This window comes from Arctopsyche grandis, chromosome 3 (assembly GCF_051622035.1).
Source record: "Arctopsyche grandis isolate Sample6627 chromosome 3, ASM5162203v2, whole genome shotgun sequence".
Classification (NCBI taxonomy): Eukaryota; Metazoa; Arthropoda; class Insecta; order Trichoptera; family Hydropsychidae; genus Arctopsyche; species Arctopsyche grandis.
The window spans coordinates 35,442,878-35,469,750 of record NC_135357.1 but is presented as its reverse complement, the minus strand read 5'-3'; the positions used below and the strand labels follow the sequence as shown (position 1 = coordinate 35,469,750).

Genomic DNA, 26,873 nt, shown 5'->3' with positions numbered 1-26,873 from the left:
AATTGTCCGCCAATATCTGATAATGACCCACATATTTGCCGTAATATTCAAATCGTCCATAGTAAAATGGTCACAAAAAAGCAAGAAACGGTTCACATCTCGAAATTTTGACGGAACACCTTGGTTATTTTGCAATAAAAAAGTCTATGCAAAAAAAACGTTTATTTTCTAGCGTTTATCATGGTTCGGTGATTACTGGTCACAAATTACTCGTCACAAAGTCACTAAAATCTCTATAACGGAACATCTGGCAGCCGAAAAGTCCATCATACTAACGATAACTATCATAGTAACGAGAACTTGAGTGCCAAATATTGTGTATTCGCGATTTTCATGTCAAAAATTGTCTTTGTGACCACCCCAATGTGACGAATAGTCCAATTACCGTTTATCGTATATTATAAAACAAGCCTTTGTAAACTTTTAAAGTCACTGATCTGAAAAACAAGGGCTTGCTGAAACCGCTAGCGACAATAGCCTCGGATGTGGTTCATGAATTCTTTCCAAAACAACTCATCCAAATATCAACGAGCACGACACTAGTATAAAATATTATCCTTATTATCTATATAAATACTAAAAAATGACAAATCCAAAGTACAAAAAATATTACATAACGTATATGTATGTACACTAGTGTTGTACCCGATGATATATCATCGCATTGGTGTTGGCATATTAATTTATTAAATAAAAATAAAATTTATTATAGTATCTTTGATATGCGAGGAAGAAGAACAGTCGAGAAAAACCATTATATTCGATTCCTATTGGTCAGAACATTTTAGATTTTACACTACTCGACTTAATTTAAGTCCTAACCTAACCCAACGTTAAAAAAAGTCTTATGGTTCGGAGCTGAACCGACCCAGTGTGAACAATCGACCAATAAAATCCATCATTCTAAACCACTATATGCAAACTTTCCCACAATAATCACTTCTACTAGTGAACAACCCACGTTTCAGCAATAAAATAATTGACATTTTTACTTATTCACGGAGCAATGTTGACCTTACCTTTACCGTAACACAGCACGTTAAGGGTTACTAATGTCTTCCACGATTAATTAATACGTGCCCACATAAAAGTCATAAATACAAAGTACATGTAATACAATAAAAAGTGACCATTTTGGTATAATTATACATGCTGCTTCATAGTGTGGCGACCGTCTGGCGGTTCGTATCGATCTGGTCCCTCTCCACTCGACTCTCTCTTCCCAGCATCCCTTGAACTTGAACCTCATCCAGAGGATACTCGTAGCATTACCCCCCCCCTCCTCCTCTTCCCCCTCCTCCTCTGAGATTTACGACCGGTTAAGTCTAGCTTCGTCTCTGCTACTACAATGGCATCTGTTGATGCACTCAGACCATTCCCCTTCTCGCAAGTGTTATCTTATCGATTGCTCTGGCGATACTTTTGGGTATATATGTATGTACATATAAATCAAGACGTTAGTTCGCTCCGACAAAGTTTTGAAAGCCCTTGGACTTCGACTCGTGTCCTTTTCGGGTTCGTTGACCCTTCCCTTCACTCTTCGCTTCTTTTGCGATTAATCTATTTCTGTGGCTCGGGTTTTGAAAGGTCAAATGTTACACTACATACATCGAAATGTATAGAATATTATACTAGGTGAATTGCCCGGCGTTACACGGACACGTGAAATTTAGATGCCACCTTTCAAAAACCAATCAATAAGATGGAGAATTGCTGGATCCATATTGAAAACTGTAGATTTACATAGCAGACAGACAAACAAAGATTTATAGCTGGCGTTGCTTCGGAGGATGGAAGCTGGATAAAAATTAATAGAACTCTTATAAAAAATTGTTTAGTTAGCTCGGCCTCCAATTCCTTCCAAAAACAGTCTTCGTTCGAAATTAAAATACTATGAGATAGTATTCCAAATTTGATGGTTCTATATTGAAAACTGTAGATTTGCATAACGGACATTCAAATAAGCAAACATTCATCCTTCGTATTAGAGATGATTCTTATTTTTTCTAATTTTAGTAAAATTTTACCAAACTTACTGGCAATCAGGGTCTTTAAGGCCAACCGGAGCATTGCCCCATACATAATTTCTCATAACCAAAAAATAAAATAAATTTTGTATATTGTTTGTGACTCATGAAGAGTCGAGAAGTCTCTATCCCGCTCACCACGCAGTCAGTTGAACTGGTTTGTAATTCAGTTCGAGGCAGTCGTTTATCTTCTGTAGTCCCGTGGATGCCAACTTCGGTTTTCCTACTACTCTGGCACTTGCGATTGGTAGTGTGTGTAGAGTGTAGACAATCAGTCAAGGAAGAGAAAAATTATCTGTATTTCCGTATACAGAGGGTAGCTTTTTCTTTTTGGTCGCTTGCGTAAAGGTCTCTTTGGGGCAGAATACGCCAGCCCCGGTTTCGACATTTCAATTATATTTTGCAAGGTATTTATTGCAATATGTCCAATAAAAATATGCCAATACGTTAATTTTTATTATTAAATTCTATTGATAACTGGCTTACCTCGATAAAATAAATGAATTTTTGTTATTAATCCACAAGAATCGTCGAAATATGATTTTTCCAAGTGGAATTTTATTTAGGTCTCATATAAAGACAATTTAATATATTATCCCTATTAATTCAATTCAGATTCGTGTAAATACGAGTAAATACTAGTACGAGTTTTTATCTTGCAATTTTACCGATTTAAAATTCAGCACACTTCCAATTAACCCTTTAAATAGTGTGGCTAGAACACTATCCCAATAAACATGTTTCAATAGAAAATACTCAATATAAAATAGTATTAACAGTGGAAAAAAATCCCATGTGAAAATACGTACTTTTGACTTTTGATTTGAACTGGACGACTACTTAGAGAGATTTGAATGCTGAAAAGTACTACAAATGAAAGATAAAATACCCGACTATAGACTCCAATATTCATTTTGAACAGGAAATTGACAGATTTTGAGACATCGACCGAACAACACCAAGATATAGAAAAATCGCGCGATTTAAAAAACATATGTATATCTCGGAATCTCGAGCCAATCAATATTTTTATTACCAGATTCGTATTCACTGGGCATAGATCTATAAGAAAAGTCATATCTCGTCTCTGAACCAAAAAAAAAATCGTCATTTATCGAACAGTGCTATTATTAGTACGCATCTTAGCAGATCTGCATTTGTCATAAACTCATAACCAGTGGCGTGGACTAGTGGTTAGCATATTATGCTTTCGAGCAGAGTGGTCGCGGGTTCGAGTTCCACGAGAGTCCTGATGCTGGTCAGACCTTGGCTTATGACTCCAGATCGAGCGTTTCTCATCAGAGTTTGCCAATTATTCTGATTTTCATTGAAACGGTTCCTGTAAAATTGGCATTTCCTTTCCATCTCTCTTGCTTAATCTCAATTTATTCAGCGTCTTGAGGTTCGCCAATTTGACTATAATATTCTGCGAAAATTTCTCCATAAATGTCACTGTGAATGTTTGTATGAATTCGCATTGTATAAAATTGCTGTAAAGACGAGTGCTCATATTCTATGAAATAAAAAATAACTGCTATTAGACTTGATAGGCATTCAACCTGAGACCAATAAACATAATAGATGACAAGCATAAACATTCCTGATGTAATTGCGACAGACTTACATTAGGAATGTAATATGTGGACTCAAATCACTCATAAATTCATTGAACTGAAAACTCCATCACCAGACCTGCCTCAACCTTTCACGCCTGTACAAACAGTTTAGTTTCGTCACTTAAGCTCTTTCAGAGTCAAGCAAAAATTTATTCAACACTTTACTCTTGTAACACTGTTAAAACCAAACGACCTGCTCCCAGAGCTAGACCCAAAATAACTTTGCACTCACACTTGTCGACGTTCAAACTGATATTATATTTATAGTTGGTCCCACGGTTTGATCGAGCGGTAAGACAGGGATGTCAACTGTGTTATTTTTTAATTATTTTACACTCGACACACCCATGTGTCGTCAGCTAGACACTCAAAAGGTTTATGAACTGCTTGGAAAATTTCGCGAATCTCGACCGGAAAAAAAGCAGAATTCTGAGTGGTCCGAACGACCTTCGTCACACGCAACTCTCCAATGGCCTTCATTTTGTAAGATTTATTCGTCTTTCGTAGTAGTTTATTGAAAAAAAACTGGCTATTCTTCCATATCTCGTATGTCCTTCTATCTTTGGTGTCGTTTTTTTTTTAGATCCCATTTATCCGCGTGCTTCTCTAAAAAAATCTTATGTGCCAGTTTAAGAAATGTACGTTGTCACTTAAGCGTATTGTCATTTTTGCACTTATTTATATATCACGTTGCATTGACGGAATAAATCAATCAATTTAATAATGATGCAACTTTTAGTAATTTAACCCTTTGAGTGCTGACGTCTTTTCTGTTGAAAGCCCACCATGCTGAAAATTTCGCCAACATTTCCAACTGAAATTATTTAGAAATCCAATATAAATCAGCTATAAAAATTGTAGCTAATCTAAACAAACCCTAGATAACTACCGCCGAGGATTTTGAGTTTTGTAAAGACGTGTTTAGACTCTCTAATATATCTTGCAACAATATAAAATAAACTAAATAAGTCTATTAATGAATGTATTTTTCCAAAACTAGTTCGATCTACTTCATTGTTGTTAAAATTTAATGCTCACAATCGAAATGCCGAGCCACAATCTAAAATACTCGGCAGTTAGGGATTTCCATCGAGACATTCTTCTATGGTTATATGTAAATTCAGAAATTCCGGTGTAAACCAGTCTTTATACACGTTTACATGGATTCAATGCATTTTTTTTCAATGCTACCTGGAAAGGCTTAACGGGTAGTATTCTTGTTTATATTTTACATACTTAAAAAAAAACTCCAATCGGCGTATTGCAGGCTCATGGATTTGTTGGCAAAACGCCAATCGGCGTTGGTCAGCATTCTAAGGGTTAATGAAAAGTTTGGTCTTATTCTAAAATCAATCATTTTGGTCTTATTCTAATATCACAATGAACGATTTTAATACCCTCCTAATTTAAATCGTACGGCACGGCATCTTCAGGTAGACTCTAACTGTGGTGGGCGTATCCTCATGTCATTATTAATTCGTACGATCTTATTATTTCCATAAATTTAAACTGCATTTAACTTCAAATATGGGAATTACCCCTATCGATCAAGGAAAATATGTCACCAAAAACACTCCAGAGGCTAGTTTTGGTTTGGTTCGCCATATAATAGATCAGACGTGCTAGCGTTTTTTTTTACAGGTGCCACTTTGTGTGTTTTTACGTAACACTCTGTATGTCTGCGCCCTTAACTATCCAAGCTGTAACTCAAACCTTCACATGTCGTTCTCCAACATCCATATTACATCGATAATGCCAGGGAGGCCTAACAGGTAAACCTCAATTCCTAGCCAATTACAAACATTGCAGCATATTTTATTACATAAATCTTTGAATTTGTGATGCTGAACAATTAATTAATTGATCCATAGAGGCATCTATGGATTTAGTGGGTAGTGGGTAGGATGGTTTTTTCCAATTTGATGGTGGAACCGTTTCAACAATGAAATCAGATAAATTGGCAAACTCTGATAGGAAACGATCGAATTGGAGTCACAAATATCCAAGTCTGACTAGCAGCATTAAAGATTAGCACGGGATCGAACCCGGTAACCTCTCGATGCTATACATAAACGCAACCACCAAGGCATACTGCTCGTTATATACATTTAATGTTTTAAATTCAAATATATAACACTTTTTGAAGTGGTACTTAGTAATGCGGTAGATATATTGGGGGGTTGGCGAACGACAGGTGTAGATTTGATTAACAGCCTGATTTAGTATCAAGAAATTAATCAATATCAAAATTAAAATGTGCCAAAATTTTTATTTTTATTATGTGTCAATTCCATCGCAGTGCACCACGTGTGAGTTCCACGCTCCGTAGTGAAATATTTATCGGTCTAATAATAAATTCATAAACGATCAAAATAGTCTCTTATGTAAGGAAACAATAAAGAACTAATTCGCATAAACGTCTTCGCGCCGCACTATACAGGGGTTCGAAACATTGTTTTTTATCTTGCGCCATATACAAGCATATAAAGTGATATTTAATTGCACTTCATATATCATATCACGCTTGTCATGTTTGTTCTTTTTATATCCCAAAGACGTTTAATCAGTCTGAAACGTCGTTTGAATGATGACTCCTTATTTTATTGTACGAGATTGCAAGTGCTTATTTACAATAGGATGACCTTGACAATTAAATCAGACATCTAAAGCTGTCTGAGCTAAGATCAACCCCGATTATATGTAACACTAAATTCATTTAAAACTGTCAAATTAGCAATTATACGGTTTATGGAGGCCACAAGACCGCCCTTTTCGCTCACTCTCAGCGCGACAAACTATGAATTTATTGACTCCCTACGAAAGTCATTAATTTTAGATTAGTAAAAATCAAGTTTTATCGTGTTTCAAATTCTGCACACACAGACTTTTGGATAAATCACATTCCATAAAGACATTAGTACCCGCATCAATGTTTTTTTATTGTAGAGTTGACAACATACACGTATATGCCATATACATATATTATCGAGCGCTTGCTCTGTGCCAAACAAAAATGTTTTTCGTATGACATATCTCGTATATTTGTATTGTGACAGATAAGAAACTATGGAAAAGGTTCTACTGACGTCAAAGTTTACCCCTCTGCTTGTTCATAAGTACTATTTACATAGATCCACGTGTCCAAATTAATCATATAAACATTTGAAACAAATCCAAATTTGCAAAAGTTGCACAAGTTATGTACATATTATGTATGTACATGCGCAGATATTGATTTGAACCATTCTGTGGAAGATTGATTGTGTGTACTTTGACTCACCTTGTAAAAAATTGATTGTTTTGAAAGGCAATTCTGCCACATCATCTATCATAATTGACGCTAATCCATAACTATCGATATATATGTAACTCTGGTTAACATTTCTCACATTTGCCGCTTAAATTTGAGTAAAGATGTCGCTTTTTTATTTGTTACAATGTTGTACTTTGGAACTTGCCAATTTTACGGTACGTCTTTTGAATTGTGCAACTCACGGCGTTACCTAATTTTGAATGTTGAATGTCAATGTTGTTGTATTGGCTTATCTGAGTGTTTTAGTCTGATTATATAAACTTTTTTTAATGAATCAGTTTATTTTGACTGGTACTTTAATACTATTATCTGAATGACGTTGTAAAACTCAACATGTTCTCATAAATTATTCGCAGCCTTGGGTACTTTTCCACAATTGTTCGTACTTAAGTTTTTATCGATGCTTCTTAAAAAAATATTATTTTATTGGCATAACCTCATAAAAATAGCCATAATTGCGTAGAGCATTAGTGACATAAAGTTTTTTTTTTAATTTTCTGTCTGATTATATTGACGGGATTAAATTTTTCGCTTATCTTTTGCACTTTTCTTGTTTGATTAGATTTGAATTTGCTTCGGGATTAGTGCTTTATGACATTTATATAACTGTGACGCGGTTTTAAATGTACATATATAAATAAAAAAACTATGTACTTAGATTTTTTGTCAAATTTTAGCCATTTGATTGCTAACGCTTTCATGACTTTCTTAAAATAAAAGATGAGATTTTTTCTTAGATACAGTTCCGTTTCCATTTATTTATTACATATTCGACCCACATTTATCTACCTTTGGTCAAGCATTTTGAACTGAAATTCTTAAAAATAAAAGTGTATAGCGCTTTTATTTCACGGACGCCTGTTTTACCAATTGTATTGGGTATATTTTAAATGTAAAGAAAACAAATATGTTTATGTTGAAACTGTATTATGTCAGCCACATAACATCAAGTTTGCATGACACGATGAATTTAATCAAGTATACTTGAAGGTGTTTGTTTGGCTGTCAAGTACAAATTGATACACGCCTTCAAGTATACTTGATCCAATCTATCGTATCATGCAAGCTTGATGATAGACTAGGTGGTGTGGCCGGCATTAGTGATCAATAATTGTAATAGTTTTTTAATTGAATTAATTTTTCTAAGGGAAGGATACCAAATACTAGTTTGAATCATTGATAAAATACGTCGACGTGAGATTAATTTTGATGCAAGTCATATTTTCAACAAAAAAAATAATAAATCGGTTATATTACATAGTTGGTTGACTTTCGCTTACCTAGAATCAATTATGGTTAAGGAAAAATTTCACATTCTAATCGCTCTCTCTATACAAAGCAACGCAACGAAATCGATGAGAATGTTACTTTAAAATCACACTCTAATCGCAATCCCCATACAAATCTAATAGCCTCGTACGTTTAGAATGTGACACGTCTCGCGTGTTTAATTCATATGTACTTAAAAACTAAAGCACAGTACACACAGTTTATATACCTAAACGCTTTCAAATTACGTAAATAAAAATAAATGTTCAATTCATAACATGATTGCATCTTGCATCAATCATCTCGAATTACAGACGGCCATAATTAGACAGAGCAATTTGACCCCTGCTGAGTATGCAGCTCGATTGAGACTACTGGGCAATTAGTACTAATACTCTTGCTAATCATCCGTCATTATGTGAATGCTAATCGATTTCACTCCAAATATGTTATTCGTACGACTTCTCTATATACGAATTTATGTAATTTCCTATTCATATGTTCAACATTGAATTCCTGTCTGAACTATCAACATCAATTGGTCTGCTTATTTTCATATGCAAACAAATATTACACCTTCAAAAAAATACCCCCACTCTTTTGTTATTTGATCATCTAGATTCTAGATATTTCTTCTATACGTGCTTATATAATATATTCACTTTTGAAAACAAAATACATATGTAACGAATTGAAAGTTTACTTTTCTTATTTATTTCTTAGCTTGATGCAAACTAGCAGGTTTGATAAACGTAGATGGCCTCTATTGACGAAATCAAAACGGTTACGAGTTTTGAGAAGAGATAAATAGTTTTGACTAGATCCAGATTCAACAAAACGGGACATGCAATGGAATATAAACTTGCCCTCTTCCAGAGCTGTGGAAATGTACTCGCCATTTTAGTGCTTACTCTGAAATTATCGCTATTTAGTTTAAATGTAACTTGAGCTCTCATATCACTTCGCAGACTTTATTGGAAATCAATATTAGTATCAATTGGATTCACACTAAAGGGATCTATCGTCCAATCTGGAATATAACATTTCGGAATGTGGCTCCTTCCTTCCTTCGTTTCAGAGTTAGCTATTCTTCCCCAAAGGTTGATTTTTGGCTTGTGCCTGTCTTGAAATGTACTAGGCAATAGGCCCTAGAAATGTTAGGGCTGGAGCCCTAAATTCCTTTGTAATTCCTAAACCCCTTGGAAGGGGTCCAACTTGTACTAATTAACAATGACATAAGACACGCCCGTTCACAACTGGTGTCTACCTAGGCATGCCGTGCCGTACGATTATGTATGTTATATATGATATATTTAAGAGGGCTGTACACCCGAAACCTTAATTTTGTTACCGTTCTTTTCTTCGATATATATATTGAGTGTATGTATATATTGAGTGAATGCGACAATATATATCAATATATATGTATATATTGAGTGAATGCGACAGTTGTGCTTCGACCAGATAAAACGTGTTTTAAATTGACAAAATTGAGGTTTCGTATTCTACTATTTTCTCCTCCAAAACTGGATCAATTTTTAAAAAAATTTCATCATCGGTATGAGAAAGATATTTTCTGTGCATCTATCGGCGTATTTTTTTTTAAATCGACCGTTAAATAACCACGCTAGACTCTTTTCGTGGGTGTAAAAAAGAGGCGATTTTATAGATGTTTGGCGGCTCCTAGCTCCTATAAAAAATAATTAATCAAAAAAATAAAACGATAGATGCACCCCAATGGTGGATATCCATAGCATATTAAATAAATAAGTTCTTTAGTGCCATAATTAAGGTAGGGAGAAGTATAGTACGTTTGTATGGACAAGGCGCTGCTGTTCAGCCCTCTTAATGGCGCATGGCAGTTCACCTGCGTCCTGAACTTGCTTCATCACCTTACCCATAAAAGCCGAGCCACACCGTGAGACTTGGGAGTGATTTTGTTGACTATCTTGCCCCAGCGTAGTTGTGCGTGGTCACTCTTGGTCACCCAATTCACAATTTCATATTTTTTTCACTATGGAGTCGCCGGCAACTAATTACCCTTCAACGTATTGCTCGAGTAATAAAATCACCGTGACCAGACCAAACGCCGTCAACCGATCTCGCTGATCGGGTGACTTTACGACTTGGGTAACCGGTGAGTTGCCTGGTGTGGCATGCTCCATACAACTGCATACATTTGATCTGTTCGCACAACAAAGTCTCCTGCATACAAACTTGACCTAGCCGCCTTCACATGCCTTACATAACCTAACCTATTCCACTACTTGCGTCATTACCTGCGTGCTAACACAACCCGCTTCGTTACTTGCGTCTACGTCCGCCTTTACTTTCCTTTTAATACCTTAATGGTATCAGTTATTCAACACTATATATGAACAGTTTTCAGTTGCACATGAGAATTCTTCTAATTCTTCGTATGCGTGTAAGAACTTTAAAATTTGTATATAAGCTAGATAAGAATCTATTACGAAAATATTTAAATAATCACAGAGTCAAGAATAGAGATATACATAATTATAAAACTAGAAATAGGAATAAATGAATTATAGTTAGAGTTAAGAAAGCAAAAACTGTAGTAGGTGTTTTCCACAGAGGTGTTCAAATATAAAATGCCCTTCCTGAGAGCATTAGAGCGAAATCACACAGCGCGGGATGTGGTATGTGGAATGTCGACAAGTTCTCCTACATTTCTTAAAACCGTTACCGATCACTGTCAAGCAAGGATACAATTTTACCGAACACACCCAGGGGGTCTTTTTTTGGACGTTTTGAAAGGACTATACCTTGTACGCATCCCATGAACGCGACATTTATTCTATATGTTTAAAACTATCAAAAAAAAAACACGTCCCACATTCACCGCTGTGTGATTTCGCCCTTAGAGGTGCTAGTAACATTGGTGCTTTCTTGAGGGATGTTAATAAAATGCTAAATTTGGAATTATATTATATTATTTTAGGGTTACTAAAATTTTTGTTAATTTTGTTAACTGTGTTATACTATAGTTGTTATTTTTAGTTTAAAAATGTTAATTGTTAAATAATTCACTAGCAATTTGCTATTTAATAATAATTAAATTAATTAATTAATTAAAAAATATATACATATATAAACACAAAGTCAACTCACGCTTATCTCTCATAATCGATAGTCGTACAAATTACCATCACGTTATTATTACTTTGTATAATTATATTATTTTTTCATAAATAGAAATACTCACCTATCTATTATAATTACATATACATACGTACATATATCATACATGTTATGCATATTTTACTTCGTACATAAATTGATGTTTATCGATTATTTTGCAGACTTGTCACTTACACATCATATTTGTTTCGTTTCGTTCTACATTTATTCCCATGTTTACATATTCATAACTATGTCAATGACTATCTTTTGCACAACGTTAAAAATTGTAAATAAATCACGTTCAAACGAAATTTAACGGTTCATATGATCGCATAATCGAACACTTTTTTGACTGATCTCCTGATGTCATGTCGCTGCTTGCAATCTATACTGATTGTTTCAATTCGTTTTGATTGAATGCTGAAACAACGTGTATGCAATTCTGAATTGATTGAATTGCTGAAGTCGAGAGGCGTCTACTTTAGATAATGTTGACAAAATGAGTATGTCTTATTCTGTTTTTGAATCTGAATTTTTCTGTCGCCACGTGCGTCACCATCCCAAGTCAGTTTCCAGCTGAAGCCGAATGGATTTTGAGTTTAAAAATAAATTTAAATTTCGCAACGACGCTTTTCGGCGTTTTTTCAAGACCAATGTGACAAAATTACATATTGCGCAATATTTAATTTTTTTTTTCTCTGGCAATCCTTGGTTTCTCTGTGTCAATTCAATGTCCGCTATAAATAATCCGTTGCCACCTTGTGCTATTTGACTTTGTGGGATTTTTTTCTATTTTACATCACTTTTCAGGAAGTTAGTGCTATAACCAACAGCGTAGACTAGTGATTAGCATTTTTTTTTAATTTTTACATAGATATATATACCAGGAAGGCCTGACAGGTACACCCCAATGCGCCTTCCTAGACATTTAATTACAAACAATGCAGCATTTTTACATACCTCCTTAACGTTTCATTTTTGCCTCTTATCCGATCGTTTTCATACTTTGCCATATTGCTCATTTTGGTCATCAATATAAGTAAATGGATCCTCCGCCATTACGATGGTGCAAAAATATCGTGTAAGACGCTTTTGAAATTTGAATTTCTGAAAAGTGCCTGACGTCTATCCGGTTTTTAGTTTTAAACATAGATGGCGGTAGTAAAATTATTGGGATTTTTATTCAAAATAATAATTTTTTATTACATAAATCGCTGTATGTTGAGAGGCTGAAAAGGCACGAAATTAACAATTAATTAATTAATTAATCCATAGATACATCTATGGATTTAGAATGCAAATCAAATCCGGATAATTGTGACAGCAGGTAGGATGATTTTTGCCAATTTGAGGAACCGTTTCAACAATGAAAATCAAACTCTGATAAGAAACGATCGACTTGGAGTCACAAATATCCAAGTCTGACCAGCAGTATTAAAGATTAGTACGGAATCGAACCCAGTATTTTTTCGGTGCTAAACATAAACTAGGCTAAATATAATGCTTTAATGTTTATTAGCCAGCAGTATAGCTCGGTCGTTAAGCTTCTGCCTAGCACTGAGAGGCGCCGGGTTCGGTTCCATGAGCTGACCTCGATTGAAAAGAATTTTTCCGAGTATATCTGTAGTGCTGCTGGTCAGACCTGGATATTTGTGACTTCAAGTCGATCGTTTCCTATCATAGTTTGGCAATTTTTTCTGATTTCATTGTTGAAACGGTTCCCGATTAAAAATTGGCTAAAATCCTTCCTACCTACTATATCACCACTATTTGAATATGATTAATGTACAATAAAATTTATGTACAATTCATAGATGTCTCGTTAATTTGCGAGTTTTCAGTGTTTCGTAATTCAGCGACTTGTATAGTAAAAATTCTGTATTGTTTGTAATTTGCCAGAAAGGCGCATTTGGGTTTACCTGTAAGTCCTTCCTGGTATAAAATGTAATAAGCATATGATGCTTCCGAACAAAGTGATTACGGGTTCGATTCCACTGGTTGCTGATTTCCAGATCTTAGATATGTGACTCCAGGTCGATCGTTTCCTATTAGAAATTGCTAATGTATCTGATTTTCTTTGGAACGGTTCCTACAAGTTAGCATCTTTTTCACAAAATTCAGTTGTTCAGCATCTCGATTTATATGAATGCTGCAAATTTGTCCATAGATGTCTCTGTGGACGTTGGTCATATTTTGTATAATGCTTACAATGCCTGTGTACAATGTTTGACCATAGATGTTATGTTTAATGTAAAATATATAATAATTATGTATTTACAATTAATATTTCTTGATCTGTATAGTACTTCGCGAGCGATTTGTCAAAACAAGTGTGTATGATTGAATGAATAAAATAAAATAAAATAATCAGTATCGACCAAAAATACGAAATCAAATTTTGCTCATCGATGATATCATCAAGATATTAAACGGTTCATCGAACTTGAGCTTATGTCAGATAACAGCAAATCCTAGTCTGTCAATTGGAAGTAGTGATTCAACCTCGGAGACTTTCTATTTGATATCAATGAATCAATTCAAAAAGTTCCATGACGTATTTGCACTTATTGAATGCTGCCTCTTCAAATGGTGGACCTCAAGTGGTAACTCGAAAGATCTGTGAAGTATCGAATTATTTTGTTTTTTAACAAGATAGTATGTAGGGATTGCAATTTACCATCAAATTTCATAAATCGGTTTGCGGTAAATGATTTTGCCTACTACCGGTATACCGGTATTTACCGGTAAATGAAAAAAGTTTTTTCGTGGATTAGATGTGGTTACTTTTCCTAAAAACGTTAACCTAGATTGAAACACTAACAATTAAAAATAAATCTTAGGTAAATAATGTCATATAAATGCATTAAAGTAAACTCGTGAAAGTAATAAATTTATTTTTTTCATTTTTTATGTTTTATTTTAACCAATCATATGTATTTATTTAAAGTTTCGACCATTCGAAAGTTTTGATCATAATTGAAACAACCGTCTGATTACATTTATTAAGATTTGGTTGCTCTGTGTTGCCAGTGAATTTATCAATTTGAAATAACCACATTTAATACTGGAAATAAACAAATTCCAGACAACCTAATGCACAATACGCCATTTGCATTGATTTTGAATGTAATATTATGCAATTATATGTACTTAATTCGCGATATAACAGTTTCCGGCAATTTCCGGTAAATTTAAAAATTAACCGATTTTGCCGATTTACCGGTAAGCGGTATTCCGGTATACAGATGTAATTTACTAGTTGAAATGCATTCAAATTGAATTGCATTCGAATATGAAACGCCGGTTGGAATATGTATTGGAATACAACTGAAAATACACTTTGAATGACATGTACAAACAGTGGTGTAGTCGGGCCAGGTTGCCGCCCTGTCACTTTGATTGATATGAAAATTGTTTTATGAGTAACATTAAAAAATATTTTGGCTAATATTAATAAAACTTGAGACAAAAAGAATAAGAGGCGACTTAATCAAAGCCTTTGAAATAATAAATACTTACATATCTTAGAGGTCACATTCTCAGACTTCAAAAATAAAAATCGTATAAATTGATCAGAGATTCCTTCTTTTCAAACAGAGTGGTTAAAGTTTGGAATAGTTTTCCCAACAATGTAGTAAATTCTGAAAACCTTAATATTTTTAAAAACAAGCCAGAAATATTTTTTAAACCTGAAGATTTTTGTAATTCCACTTTTCCAATATCTTTTCTTTTCTATTTTCTTTTAGTTATGTTACCGTCCCAGATGTTTTTATTCACTTTTATCTTTTGGTATTTTCTTTTTTAAATGGGTTCAATATATATCTTATTAATCATTTTATACATCAACATAAAAAAGTTTTAGTCCTAAAGCATGTTTTTGACTATTTTTGTATTAAAAAATAACGACAAGCATCAACACGCAAACGCACATAGGTAAGGCCAACAGGCGACTGCATGACTCAATAGCCACGCGCCAAAAGCGACGAAAACAATAGCTTACGAAAATATAGCTGTCTCTTTCTCTCGCATTGATTCATCGATCAACAAGAATATTCAAGCGAACAGTCAAAAACATGACTTATCGCTACCGCCTTTAAATCATACTTTGGAACGTAGAAATGTATAAATGTATTTTTTTACGATATACCCCTCTTCTAAATCATACAAAATCTATTGAAATTAATTAGTGTAGTTAATTCTATAAATACAAGAAATATAGGTTGTATAGCTTTGAAAACCACAAAGCTATTACGAAAAACGTAAAAATTGGGGCACTTGCATACCCCACTTTGGTGAGGGAGGGTTAAATAAATAGTCATCTCTAAATTCACATGTTAAAATTTCATAGCTTTTTGACATACATATGGTTTTGGCATTGCTAAAAGCAAATGTTGCTGTTGACACACAAACACAGGTTTGAAAAAACAAACATATTGAAGAGGATGTATGGAAAGAAATTTTTAGAAAATATAAAAAAAAAACATCATAATTTCAACAGGAACATTTGTTAATTAGCATTTAAGTTTTTTTATAAATATTTGAACTACCAATATTAGGATACATATTTTTATGTGATGAAAAAACAGAGGAAGGGGGTTTTAAAAATTAAACACCGCCCTGGTTCTTTTTTATTTAGCACTACACCACTGTACAATACATATTATATACATATAAGACACTAAAGTTTGTATGTATGTATGTATTTTTCGTCAATTTAATTAATAGTCGACAGTATATTGTTCTGACGATATCGAACAAATAATTCGCTTTTTTCGATTCAAAGGATTTGAAGTTCCCGGGGGCGCAGACGCCGAGGGCGAAGTCCTAGGGCACCGCCTCCTAGGGGGCGCAGATCTCGGGGGTGTACATATAATTTTTTATAAGAGACTTACTATATATGTTTGTTTGTTCGTGACAGTCAATTTAATAAAAAAAAATGAGTATTCAAATAAATTTATATAAAATAAAACTATTCAAATAAATTTAATAAAATGTTTACTATTAGATTAGTCATGTTTAAGCGGGTTTATATTACAAATACCGAGCGAAGCCGGGTAATAAAGCTAGTTATATATACGAGTAGAACATCACTGGCGTTTCCGTCGCTATGTACTTTGCATGAGTGTTCTTCGTTCCAGTTCCCATATTGCAACCTGTGGCTGCTATTTAGGAACTGGTTATGGAAAATATTGTAAGTAATATCGTTGGTGTGAACGCAGCCTATGAGATGTTATATCAAATTTGTTAGTTCTAAATCGAAAACTGTAGATTTACATAACTGACGATCCATATAGTACGGTTGCGGTACATTTTTGTATGTAAACTGCCGCGTGCACAGTGACGCGACCCGACATGACACGACTACTCCCAATTGTTGTTCCAAAGACACACACACCTGTCTGAATAGTTTCAACGTCTGCTTTCGAGCATCCAAAATTAGAAACGGTAACATCACACCGGAAATAAACATGACGGCCATTTCCGACACGGCTCGGCTTAGCCAAAGGTCCACCATTGACTCTTCAACGCCCAGGGTCGACGTTTATAATCGACCGCTCTTGAAGATTCTCAGTCGTTGAGCATGGACAATACTTCCACGCCTTTCTTGGATCTCGTCGTGTTTTCTCTTTTTTTCGATCGGGTCAACTTGTAACCGGATTTGGTTTAAGATATCGATGAAGAAATAACAAAAAAAAAGAAGCAGCGGAACTGATCTTGCTCCCTTGATCTCAGCCTCTTGAATCTGGTTTCGGTGAGGTAGTGGTTCTGGCGCATCTGCTTTTTTACACGAGGTAAAATTGTAGATCTAAAAAAAAACTCCTACATCCAAATTGTGGTAGTTCTTATCTGCCATTCCGCTGACAGCTCTCGATAGTGGAGTTTGTGTTTCGCAATTTCATTAGCTGGGTGGTAAGTAACGTTCGCAAGATAAGACAGATGATAATGTGTAATATATAATAAAAAAAATCGTTGTATAAATGTAGAACTAAGCGCCAACTTGGATCAGTCTCATACTGAGAGTCTAGAGCGCTAGAACTACAAGTGCGGTAATTTACTTTTCATATTATTAAGTTCTTGAGCTGTGTATTTCATGATGCTATTGCTATATACTTCTTTCTTGTGATTATTGATGGAAAAAATGCATATAAAAAAAAATTCATAAAAACCGTCTAAAGCTGCTCACCATCCACTGTTGGATGAAGGCCTCTCCAGCGTGCTTCCACTCGTCTCTGTTTTGCGCAACTCTCATCCATCTCAACCCACACATTTTACTAATTTCGTCTACCAACCCAACGGTCTTCCTTTTACCCTTTTGCATTCTCTCGGGTACCATTCTAGCACTTCTTTTGTGCACCTTTCGTCCATTCCAAATGCCCCCCATTGCCATTTCAATCTCCTCACTCTCTTCACTATATCCACTATGATTGTTATGCTTCTTACCCACGTATTCTCCTACCTATATTTTCTCCTTATGCCGATCATGCCGCGTTTCATACTTGTTAGAGTGCAATGGACATATAAAATTGGCTAAAACCCATCCTACCCATTATGTCACCACTATTTGAGTATCATTTATGTATCTAGCCAAATTCCCCCCCCCCCCCCCCCCCCCATTGCCATTTCAATCTCTTACATAATATTATTAGATGTATTTTCCTCAATAATCAACGCTCTGAAAAAGTGTATGAAATTGAACGTGTATGTAAATTTCGTGAGAACCACATACATATATCTATGAGTTTATGATTTTGTGTAAAAGTGGTTATGAAGTAAATATGTATGTATATTATAGAATAATAAATGAAAGACAGCATAGAATATATTATTGCTTGTTTTTACAAGGCTCTTTGTAATTTATGTTGTTACTAGTTCATACAAATCAACCTAGTCAAAATCAAAATCGAAGCTAAATCGTTTTATCGGTTCGGTGATTATTGGTCACAAAGCGCTCGCCCAAAAGTCACTAAAATCTCTATAACGGAACATCTGGCAGCCGAAAAGTCCATCATACTAACGATAACTATCATTCTAACGAGAACTCGAGTTCCAAATATTCCATATTCGCGATTTTCATGGCGAAAATTGTCTTTTTTTCGGCGATCGTAATGTGACTAATAATCTAATTACCGTTTTTTCGCACCCGAAACGATAGATGTTTCTAATTTTATCTGAATTCTTGGATCCATTTTCATACAAGGATTACTCATTTGATAGAATTAATCTTTTCGAGAACTAAAAATGAGGAGTGCCAAACCATAACGTTTCAAGTGCCACACAAATTAAATTCTCAGCGCAGAGACTTAAAACTGTTTAAATAAATAATGCATAAATTCATTCTTGCAACATTTATTAATAATTTAAGACTCTTCTGCGAGGTATTATAATAATTCAATGACCAATCAATAGTACCACTTCCTGATCATGGTGGCTGAAAATATCATCAATATATTCATCCAGTTAAAGAATTTCTCACACATCCATCTTTACGATACTGACCATTGCAAGCAGTGCCGGTTTTAGGGAGGGGCTAGGTCGGGCGCTAAATAAGTTAGGGCGCCGAACGATGCGCCAAAGGCGCTTTAAAATTTACAATTAGAGCGCCAAAAGCCATTCAAAACTTTAGATTAGAGCGCCAAAGGCGAAAGTTCTTTCTAAGGATGTTTAGAAAAAATTGCCCGAGGGCGCCATCGGGTGTAAGGCCGGCACTGAGTGCAAGTAAAGACCGACACATACACCGCAAATCACAAATAAAACGTATTTGAGCCAATGTGGCACTTCCAACGTTATGGTTTGCCACCCCTAAAACGTTTTGTGCATCGATAATCGATTCGTTCGATGATTTATCCAATAACGAAATTCAATAAAAAGAAAATACGCATTATAATAACCGAATAATTTTATGTGAACAAAATCGGTTTTTCGATCTACACAATCGGGTATTAAATTTGGACCAACTTCAACTGAGCATTGCTATTTTGATAGTGACAAACTTTTTACATACCTCCTTAACGTTTCACTTACGATTACAATTCAGAAAAAAGTTTGCCTCTTATCCGATCGTTTTCATACTTTTCCATATTGCTCATTTTGGTCATCAATATAAGTAAATGGATCCTCCGCCATTACGATGGTGCAAAAATATCGTGTAAGACGCGTTTTATATCTGCCCGGCGAGATAGTCGTTGACGTTTATCCATCGTTTGTTTATTAGTTTTAAAGATAGATGGCGGTAGTAAAATAAAATTATTGTTTTTATTCAAAATAATAATTTCATATACAAATTATTCACACTACAACTAAACGAGTTAGCTCTTTATTGCGAAACATGTATATTTGTAAGCACAAAACGAAAACCACACTATTGCATCATGAAGATGAGACATATTTTTTACATATTTCCCGCACGTGCTGATAACCATGAGATAAGATAAATATAAATTTTACATTTCTCACGTGTCCTTGGACTCGTAACTAAATTAAATAAGAAATTGGAACATTGTTCAGTTGTAGAAAAAAAATTAATAACACATTTACGAATATTTCATAACATCTCATAACGATGAAACTAATCGTATCGATTAATCAATCATCACTATCTACGTATACAGACTGATTGAATCAGATTATCGTATTTATTTACAACTTTCCGAATCTTGATCTTGGCAATGACATCTTATCAGATATATACATTTATATGCACACGGAAGGTTAAACATAAAAATATGTAGTGATAAGAACTACGCTACAGTAGAATCTTCTAGAAAACAAACTTACACACACTACAAGGACAATGACCTATAATATCGGACACACTTGAACTGTCAACTGTCATAACATAACATATTAACACAATACACAGTCAATATTATGCATCGGGTCAGTATGTCACTTATAAATACTACCAATCACCTTCACTATGTACCGTCAAATCATAACACTAATATTATTACCACTGATGTTTCAGATTAGAGAAAAGTCGAGGAGTCGCATCAAAAGTGGAGTCCATCCCAAGTCGGATCTCTGTCAGCTATGAGGGAATTCAACGCTATAAACAGACTCCCCGATGACGTTGTGTACAAGGAAGTGGTTGTGATAGGTAACGTACATACATCAGATAGCTTAACTTATCCGTGGGTACTCGCACGCCTCCTCAAGATAACATTGTTATGTGATTTTGTTTGTTTTCATGCTCAGGTAATGGTCCGAGTGGAATATGCACGTCGTACCAGCTGGCCGGACACTGGCCGGTGCTGCGGCAGAATGCCGACTCTCATCCGGAGACTATGTTGCAAGCGAGGCTGCAGGGATCGCCCGCTGGACGGCCGTTGCCTCTGCAGCCGCTGAATGACCTGGCTGGAGACCTCGAGGGACGCAGTCAGAATCCAATTCCTCTATTGGTTATTTAATTTCTTTAATCAATGCATTAATAAGATAATTTCGATAATTCGAATGGGGGACCCCGTCATTTATATGTATATAATTTGTTTATACTTTGTAAAAGCTATCTTTGATTAGGGTTGTCAGGTGTCATGGATAAAAAAAAAAGAGAACATTTACCAAAAGAAATGTTTATTTTGTACAATTTTCTTAATAATTATGCCGGTTATATATTAAAGTGAAATAAGTCATTTAAGGTAGACCAAAAACACCATTATTTCACAAGGTAATCGTAAAATTCCACCAGTACAGGAAAGATTATATCTATAGCTAGCAGCACACCTCGGTCGATAAGCTTCTGCTTAACACCATTTTTGCCAATTTGAGGAACCGTTTCAACAATGAAAATCAGATAAATTGGCAAACTCTGATAAGAAACTCATAATATATAGTCATAAATATCCAAATCTGACCAGCAGTATTAAAGATTAGCGCGGGATCGAACTCAGTAATCTCTCGGTGCTAAATATAATGCTTTAATGCTTATGTAGTTAAGCTTCTGCTTAACTCCGAGAGGCGCCGGGTTCTATCCCGTGAGCTGATCTCGATTGAAAAGAATTTTTCTGAGTATATCTGTAGTGCTGCTGGTCAGACTTGGATATTTGTGACTCCAGGTCGATCGTTTCCTAACAGAGTTTGCCGATTTTTCTGATTTCATTGTTGAAACGGTTCCTGGTTAAAATTAGCTAAAATCCTTCATACCTACTATGTCGCCACTATTTGAGTATGATTAATGTACAATTCATAAATGTCTCGTTAATTTACGAGTTTTTCAGTGTTTCGTAATTCGGCGACTTGTATAGTAAAAATGTTGTATTGTTTGTAATTGGCCAGGAAACCACATTGGGGTTTACCTGGAAGGCTTTCCTGGTATAAAATGTAATAAGCACAGTGGCGTAACTACTATGTAGCGGGGGTAAGCAATGCTTACGGGTCCACGGAGATAGGGGGCCATAAACAGAGAAATGTAATATTAATAGAAGTGGCTTTAGGTGTTCTTTTGTTGTCAAGTGAAAATATATTTTCAATGACGTTTCAGTGAAATCATAACCAGTTACATTTCCAGTGTTGGTTTTGTTCATTTAAGATTAGATTGTTAGGGTTGGTATTATTTAAGGGTTAGGATAGGTTAGAAAGGGTTGGCCCTATTCATTTAAGATTGGGTTGTTAGGGTTAAACGTTGTAAATTCTTTGTTTGATACATTTTCACTGCTTGAATTGGTGAAAATATATTTTCACTTCAAATATGCTTTCACTGTAACATATACATATTTTTTTATGTAGTATCAAAATAATTTTTAAAACAAATTTAGGCAAAAGTCCAATTATGTATGTCAAACGAAATATTATATGACTTATTCCACTTTCATAATAACCGGAACATATGTATATAGTTAGGAACATGAAAATTGCGCTTAAAAATTGATTGTTGAATTTAATCATCTTAATTCTCACTCTCAATTTCATAATCTCTGCTAATTTGGTGCAAAAATTTCTTATTTTCTTTATAAAATTCTAAACATGATTATTTTTGTAATTATATACTACACTTAAAATACACCAGACAGTGGAAATTTTCAACTTATTTCTTTCTATAGTCCACTCTCCGTTGATCATGGAAAATATTATTTCTACATTGACATTATGGCCGGGTATTGCAAAAGCCTCTCCACTCATGTCATATCTTGTGAGAGAAAATATAGTACGGACTGCGTGAAACTATTGTCAAAATTGAAAAAGAGGACATGGGTACAATTATAAATAAAAAGAGAACATATTCTCTTAAAAAGAGACCTGTTGGCAACCCTATCTAAAATGCTGTTAATCGAGTTTCCCCTGAGCGACATCTATGTTATTAAATTTATTACGTGTATAAATTTGTAGGTTATAAATTTTGGAATCATATTCAAATAATGGTGACATGATGCGTAACTAGAAAAATTGGGCCCAAATGCAAATGTTAGAAAAGCCCCCTTAACCGCTTAGCTGCCCAAAGCGCCTTAAGGCGCAAACAGCCGTATACGCTCAGCGCGTCGGCTGGGCGTCTAAGCGGTTAAGTAAATATCATTAAAATTAAATGTTCTTTTTCCTCGCCTTTATAGTCGCAAATTATGCAATTACATCTTTTAAAGACATTTTATTCTAACATCGTTTTTATAGATAATCGCAAACAATTAATATTACTGTACCATAACGGAAAACTATTGAATGTCGTGATAAGGAGTACAAATGGGTGAAAATGCGACACGCAATGTGTTCCATATCAAATTTTAAATATTGTTTCCTATTAGTCATATGAATAATTTTAACATGACTTTTTTTGAAAATCTTTTGAACCCTTAAATCTAAAAGACCCGTATGCCCGTACGGCATAGTATGTAGTTACGCGCCTGGTGATATGGTTTCTGCCAATTTTATGAGGAACCGTTTTGTTGCGTTGGGGTGGGTTCAGAATCCAAATGAAAGACCAAAGTCGCTTCACAGCATTTATGCTCGTGAAAGTCGCTCGCTCCAAAAGTATGTGATCTACCGTGTGTACCTCCTTATAAAGGACAAGTTGCTCAGCATAGCATCCCCGATCCATTGTCTATTGCACGTGGGTTTACCCCGGCGAGGTTCTGAGAACTCTAGCGCATCCTTTATTCGGGCACTTACTGGGAAATCCGGGGGTCTTTATTGTTAACTTAGACTGCGGATACGCTCATGTTCCCACGTTACAGTTTCAACGGTGAAATCAGAAAATTGGCAAACTCTGATAGGAAATTCTTGAAAAACTCCACTTGGAATCACAAACATCCATGTCTGACCCGCAGCACTACAGACAATACTCGGAATAAATTTTTTCAATTGAGATCAAACCCGGCAACCTCTCTGTGCTTAGCATTAACGCAACCACCGAGCTTAGCTGCTGGCTAAAATATGTATCAATAATTTGAAAAAGTTACAACTGTATATGCGTATAATTATTAAAGTATATATGTATGTATGTAGGATATATGGCAAAGTTTTCGAAATGCGACTCGTATCAAGGCATAACAACTATTTAAAAATATGCATTTATAATTAAATTTTACACATACATACATACATATATGCATAATACAAATTAAACAAAAAAAATATAATATTCACTATTCATAACTTTTATGACGCTATAAGTATTATAAGCTGATTAAGTAATGAATAAATTAGTCGGCGACAATAAAAGATACCATGAGACAATAGACAGTGACATATTCATTCCGTTTCAATTAGTAAATGTGTAAAAATATATGCAATGAAAATTTGCGCAGGGTAAATAATAATAAAGACTTAATTCCAAAGAATTGCAGAACTCAAAATTTCAGATACGGCTCTATCCCGCTTAACTTAGTAGCTGTTGGCCGTGATATAGTTATTGGCCCCACTTAAAGTAAAACAAGACATCAAATAACGTCAAAATAATAGTAGATAGGAGCACCATCAAAAATCAGTAATATAGCAATTCTAGCATTAAAACCAACTGTAGCATTTTCTTTATTAAAATTGATACCATTCTAAATTTTCCATTAATCAATTTTTTACAACTGGCAATATTCAAATACAGACTTTGGCCTTTTCATGTACTTCTCATCATTTCATAATATAATATTATATATAGACATTCAACAATAACATTAAATAATTAACTAGCCGATGATCTTTGACAATAATGAATCCGTTTTAATGTCTAATTGTTTCCTTTCAGACGGCAATCAATAGAATGTTTCATCAAAACAATACTATATTACATATGTATAATATACCATCACCATTAACTTGCTTACAATAAGTTCTGAATAGTTTCCTCGTATGTAATAATTCGGATTTGCCATTTCCGAAGTGTAATGATTGATGACTCGCTAGTGTTGACCGACGGTTCATTAAATAAATCATGCTAGCAACAGCTATAAAAAATATCATTTTATCTACATTTGTAATTGTACACATGTCAACTCACGATACCGGGGTCGTTTGAAATGTTTCGCTCTTATCGTCAGGCCGGTTTTTACATAAATCATGCAAAACGTAAAGGTCACTGTCATGAATTCGTGCATACATTTTGGTTTTCCTGTTGACTATTTTTATCTCGCATATGCAATTTTTTTTTAATTAATTACCATATAATACATGCATTATGATAATCTTTTCTAGACATTTTTGTATTTATATAATTGTTGTTTATGTTTACAGGTGGATTGCTTAACGAATCCTGGCGCCGATATGGGCATGGATTTACCATCGATGTTAGATTGGAAATACTTTCCTGAAAAAAAGGTATGATTGAATAAATAAACATACACAATTCATTTCATGAGTGTTCCCAGTAGGAAGAAAAATACACGATTCCTATTGGTTGGCTAAAATGCTCTGACCAATAGGAATCGAGATTTTGAATTTGCTTTCTGCAAAGACTACTGAAATGATATAATAATATTGACTTTAAATCAGGGCTGTGGACTCGAATCAAAATTTACCGACTCCAACTTGATCGATTTTAGTAAGATGGACTTTTCTTGCCAACGTTCAAACTTATCAGTAGTAAAAATAATGGTTCGGTGATTATTGGTCACAAAGCGCTCGCCCAAAAGTCATCAAAATCTCTATAACGGAATATCTAGCAGCCGAAAAGTCCATCAAACTAACGATAACTCTAAGCCCGCTTTAAAGGTCAAGGAATTTGGCCCTTAGAGCCCTCAACATGAGGCCACCACCCCCACCCCCCAACGAATACAGTCTAAGAGATCCTTTTGTCGAGAACGAGACGGTTGTTATGTTGTTGAACAACCGCACATCACTGTTCTAATAAAAAAACCACACTGTACATAACTAAGTACAAAATAAACAACAACGCATGAACACATAAAGCGCGCATGCGTTAACTAACGATAACTATCATACTTACGAGAAGTCGAGTGCCAAATATTCCGTATTCGCGATTTTCATTTCAAAAATTGTCTTTTGGGCGGTCGCAATGTGACTAATAATCCAATTAACAAAATAATAGCGATTTTCAAAATATAAAAATTAAAGGAATTAAAAAAATCACTAAAAACCCAATTTATTGAATTATTGGTAATGAAATTGGTATAAATAAAAAGTTAGTACATTCATAGTACAATGTGTTTATGAATTTCATACACAAACAAATCAATTTAATAAAAAAAAATGGGAATAAAAAAATGTATGAAATGGAGGAAACATCAGCTTTGGCCACAACATATCAAAATATGTACAATTCAAGGATTTTATTTATAATGTTATTTAAATTCATGATTTTCATGATGTAGTTATTAAATTTCAATTTATTAGTCTTTTTAATTCAATAAAATAAGAGACTAGTTGGCGCATACCGTAATACTAATATAATCTATATAAAACCGAAACGGCATCTGTAATTCGTTTCTGATTGCCTGTCGTCAAAGTCTTTTCTGATTGACTGTCGTCAAAATCGTTTCTGATTGGCTGTATTGGTCAAAAACGTTTGTGATTGGTCGGTCATTAATTAATATTAATTTTTTCCGATTCAAATAAATTTAATAAAAAAACAAATGAAGATTTTTTTCGTGGTTTTCATTTAATTTCCATTTACCGAGCGAAGCCGAGTAGCACCACTAGTTAAATATAAAAAGGAGTCAGAGTCGTTAAAAATCAACCGACTCCAAATCCACAACCTTGCTTTAAATTTATGTTGGAATTTGCATATGATATGAATTTAATCAAAATTTTAACCTAACCTAACTTACTAATAGGTGTATGACTCGAATTGGTAAATAAACGACACTCCAATGATACATAGAATTGAAAATAATCACAGTAAAAACAAGCCTGCTCTTAAGGATATCAGTTAAAAAATAAGTCATTGATTTATCGAAAAATCTGAATCTAACCTAATCTATGTAGTAAAAAAGTCGATGAATAAACAGAAAAATTATATTTATGGTTTGAGCTTATTCTAATAACCAATAACAGCAAATCAGGCCTGCTCCTAGAGCTGTCCGTAAAACCATAATCAAACCAACATCTGATTGCAAATCGCTTGTTACA

At 34.5% G+C, this 26,873-nt stretch overlaps 2 protein-coding genes across 2 annotated transcripts in view; one reads left to right on the top strand and one right to left on the bottom strand.

The window, feature by feature from the left end:
• Positions 1-26,873, bottom strand: part of vih (ubiquitin conjugating enzyme vih) — a 347,513-nt gene that overhangs the window by 227,739 nt on the left and 92,901 nt on the right. The window lies entirely within an intron of this gene.
• LOC143909305 (oxidative stress-induced growth inhibitor 1-like) overlaps positions 1-26,873 on the top strand; it is a 51,335-nt gene that overhangs the window by 13,861 nt on the left and 10,601 nt on the right. The window contains exons 2-4 of the mRNA XM_077427225.1: positions 20,335-20,466; positions 20,565-20,767; positions 25,020-25,103. Of these exons, the coding sequence (XP_077283351.1) occupies positions 20,400-20,466; positions 20,565-20,767; positions 25,020-25,103 (354 nt within the window). The 5' untranslated portion in view covers positions 20,335-20,399. The remainder of the gene's footprint in view (positions 1-20,334; positions 20,467-20,564; positions 20,768-25,019; positions 25,104-26,873) is intronic.